Here is a 3371-nt window from a genome sequence, read left to right on the forward strand (position 1 = left end):
CTCACTTCACCTCACTTCACCTCACTTCACCTCACTTCACCTCACTTCACCTCACTTCACCTCACTTCACCTCACTTCACCTCACTTCACCTCACCTCACTTCATTTTGCTTCACTCACTTTAGACTCATTCTATCAAAACATTCAATAACCCGACTACTATATGTCTCGAAAACTGACAACGCAAAGTTTGATTGCCCTTCTTGACTCAACAAGAAAATTATTTTTCAACAAAGACATCGCATTCACTGATGAACAGTTACGCAACATTAATAAATGTTCACAACTTGTCAGACAAGGGCCTGATAACATACATCGAAACGTACCTAAGAAAAGAGCATGTGGTATCCTAAAAAATCTATGGAAACACAGACCGGAGCTATTCATTTTATGTGCGCTATCTACACATCAAACCGCGCTCGGTACTTTGAGGTCGCCCACCTATCTCCAAGAACTTTTGAACTGGTGGGACGGTGTGGAACACCCCCCAGCACTAGAGGGCATAATAAGTCGCCATCCAGAAATTTTGCCTCAAAATGGAAGTGCGTGAAACAAGAAAAATACCTGTCTCTTATAAGATCAAGCTTTGTCTAACTAGCTGAAGATGCTCCGGCTTATCGTGCATACTTACAGCAGAGCGACCTTTTAGAGTACATGGGCTGTTATCCAGAAGCCCATGGATCGTTGACAATTCGGGTACCAGACGATATAGACGAAGTGCCGGTAATCGAGATATCGAGAGAGATGTGTCAAGACCTCCTCAGGTTCGTCATGGATAGGACGAGGGAAAGGATGTTCTCAGGAGAGACCCAGACCATCGGGACGAATATATAGGACTGTCGGGTATCCATAAAGCATGCATGTCTGGTCTTTGGAGATATTTGCCCGCTTGAATCCAGTTTGTCCCCGACCGGTATATATAATCACAGTGTCCTTGTCACCGCCACTGATTTGAACGTAGCCAAATCCGCTGCCCTCGTCGACTATAACTCCACACACATTCGGTGATCGTTCATATTTGAAGTCATTTTCCCCTGTAGTTTCATCGGGCGCAAGCCTGACACCTTTATCACCTGATATCTAATTCGATTAGCCATGTACACGATCACAAAGGAGGATAAATGATTACTAGTATCGTAGCTTGTTCACGCAGGTTTCTCTTGTCGCTGTCGCTTCGTCTTGAGCCCATTTGCCATACACAGGCTATTATGCCTAGTTAACGCGTCGAAAGCGGCTATGGTGACGCGGGAAAAAATTGTCTGCGAAATGCCAAAGCTCACATCAAAGCTCGACCGAGGAATCTTGGTTATAAGGAGAAAACACTGTGTCAATAAATTAGCTTCGAAAGCAGACTTTGTAAATATCTTGTATAATTGTTGATGCCCAACAATTACGTACTCACTCAGGAAGATAGTGGACGGAAAGTGATTTGAAGGAGGGGCAGAATCGGGTCACTTACTTCTGTAAGCCCAATAGTGCTTCACGTGATACAGTCAGTTCACGTGATTTATCACGTGCTAAATTTCGACCCAGCAATCCAATTGGAAAGGGAACGTTAATGATCATTCTACTCCAACCCTCGCAAAAAAGCGATGTGCAGGCTGCTACAACTATATGTGCGCGTGTATATACATTTAAATAGTTCCACTTCCCAGAAACGACCTTGGAGCCTAGTCAAAACGTATGGTAGCCCATTGCCGTTCTCTCCTTGCTATTAGGTTGCCCTCGCGATGCACGACCTCAACTGTCTTAGCTCGCCACACACTGTCTGAAATACCTTTTCCACTGTCTTTTGAGCTTCACAGCAGACTTTACATGTCTTAAACACATCTTGTCATTCCTCCATTCCTTCCACAAATATCAGTCTTGGCCAGCCCACCAACCATGGATAACCGTCTACTAGATGCGTCATGCGTAATGGTTGCCGCCGTAGATAGTCAATTTGACGCGTTGTTCCGGGATTGTTACTGGTCCTTGGCATTCATCGGAGCCGGGTAGTATCCCCAGCGCTTGAAGCTCGATAGCTGCTTGAAGGGTTGTGTAGTCAATCCGTTGTTCCGAATTGCTTTCTTCCGCATTCTAGATTCCCTATAAGTGTCGACCCGTCGTCGCATATTGCTGTCGTGGTCTACCATTCCTCAGCTCCGGTAAACCATTCTGAACACTGACCGACAACCGGTCCATCGATCTCACTTGGATCCGCTGGGTCTCAATAGCCTGCCATAACCGAGTGCTGCGATGGCTACTTTCTAGATAACCGTGATTTGCACTACCCTGATCAAAGGTGCCCGGATGACGACAATATTGAATGTGCTGCACCTCTCAAAAAGGATGTAGACCTCGGTCCATGGGGAAGTCTATGTAGTCTTTCTAGGTTCATAATAAGTAGGGGTTCGTAGTATTGTCTCTACGCTTTGCAACACTCAATATACGGTGATCGTGGAAGTAAGTCCTAGAAACGCGATTGTAAGGAGGACGCATGCTCCTACCTGCTGAGCTCGCGGTCTGGCGATTGACTAAGTATCTGGCTACGAGGAATGAAATAGTGGGAAATCCAACTGTATTTCAACGGAACTTCCATTCACACACCTGAAATTTTCCGTTCTCTCGTATGCCCTTTGAACCACAAGTCATCTTTCCACCCTCATGGTTCCTGGTATTCAACCAACGTTGATTTGCTTGACCGACCCATCTCGGTGGATATGTAGCCTTCTCATGGTTTTGTTGTTTCCATCTTTGAGGCGGACGGATACAACGTCTTCCTTGTCGCTCGGATCATCGTGTGAAGGATGCGGTCTGGCGCCTCTAACACTTCCCATTAGTTTATCATCAAAAATAATGCAGACATTTGAAATAATATACCTTATTTCGGCATTTTTGAAGTTTGAATCCTAGTGTACCTTGTTAATAAAAACAATTTGAGGCTTGGTAGGTCACTGACGGTCTTTTCTTCAGCATCAAGAACCTGGGACACAGGAGCTTGCCATTCGAGGGGAAGATCGGTCAATTTAGTTTTACCAATGAGTTGATAAAGCCGTCTTGTCGTGGACTGAAACATTGCAAGTAGAGATGCGCTAACAAAGAGGCCTTGAAATGATGTATGGGGAGATGTGTCTGTACTACTTAGATGTAGCTCTCAAGGCTGGGGTTATTTATATTTGAGTAACCCATCCTTTGCTTAATAAAGTTCCATACAATACAAATGTCCATATATAGTAACGATAATGCCCTAGTTTACTTTTGGGCCCATGCGACGATGTCCATCGAATGAAGGAAAGACAAAGGACAAACTAGGAAGGTGAAGTGAGGTGAACTGAGATGAAGTGAGGTGAAGTGAGGTGAAGTGAGGTGAAGTGAGGTGAAGTGAGGTGA

The 3371-nt window shown here is 44.9% G+C and overlaps 2 protein-coding genes across 2 annotated transcripts; both read right to left on the reverse strand.

Annotated features, from left to right (window-relative positions):
* Positions 1 to 471: 471 nt before the first annotated feature.
* On the reverse strand, positions 472 to 1411 carry BDV59DRAFT_182277 (uncharacterized protein). The gene is made up of 3 exons (XM_073690354.1): positions 1129 to 1411; positions 631 to 1079; positions 472 to 563 (listed from the first exon to the last, which is right to left on the reverse strand). The coding sequence occupies exons 1-2, from the start codon at positions 1186 to 1188 to the stop codon at positions 798 to 800; spliced, it is 342 nt and encodes a 113-aa protein (XP_073546106.1). The 5' UTR covers positions 1189 to 1411; the 3' UTR covers positions 472 to 563; positions 631 to 797.
* Positions 1412 to 2546: 1135 nt separating this feature from the next.
* On the reverse strand, positions 2547 to 3117 carry BDV59DRAFT_182278 (uncharacterized protein). Its single transcript, XM_073690355.1, has 3 exons — positions 2941 to 3117; positions 2862 to 2890; positions 2547 to 2804 (listed from the first exon to the last, which is right to left on the reverse strand). Exons 1-3 carry the CDS (start codon positions 3055 to 3057, stop codon positions 2660 to 2662), a joined length of 291 nt encoding a protein of 96 aa, XP_073546107.1. The 5' UTR covers positions 3058 to 3117; the 3' UTR covers positions 2547 to 2659.
* Between the last annotated feature and the right edge of the window lie 254 nt (positions 3118 to 3371).

The sequence above is a fragment of the Aspergillus ambiguus genome, assembly GCF_047715705.1.
Source record: "Aspergillus ambiguus strain CBS 117.58 unplaced genomic scaffold BDV59scaffold_25, whole genome shotgun sequence".
Taxonomy (NCBI): domain Eukaryota; kingdom Fungi; phylum Ascomycota; class Eurotiomycetes; order Eurotiales; family Aspergillaceae; genus Aspergillus; species Aspergillus ambiguus.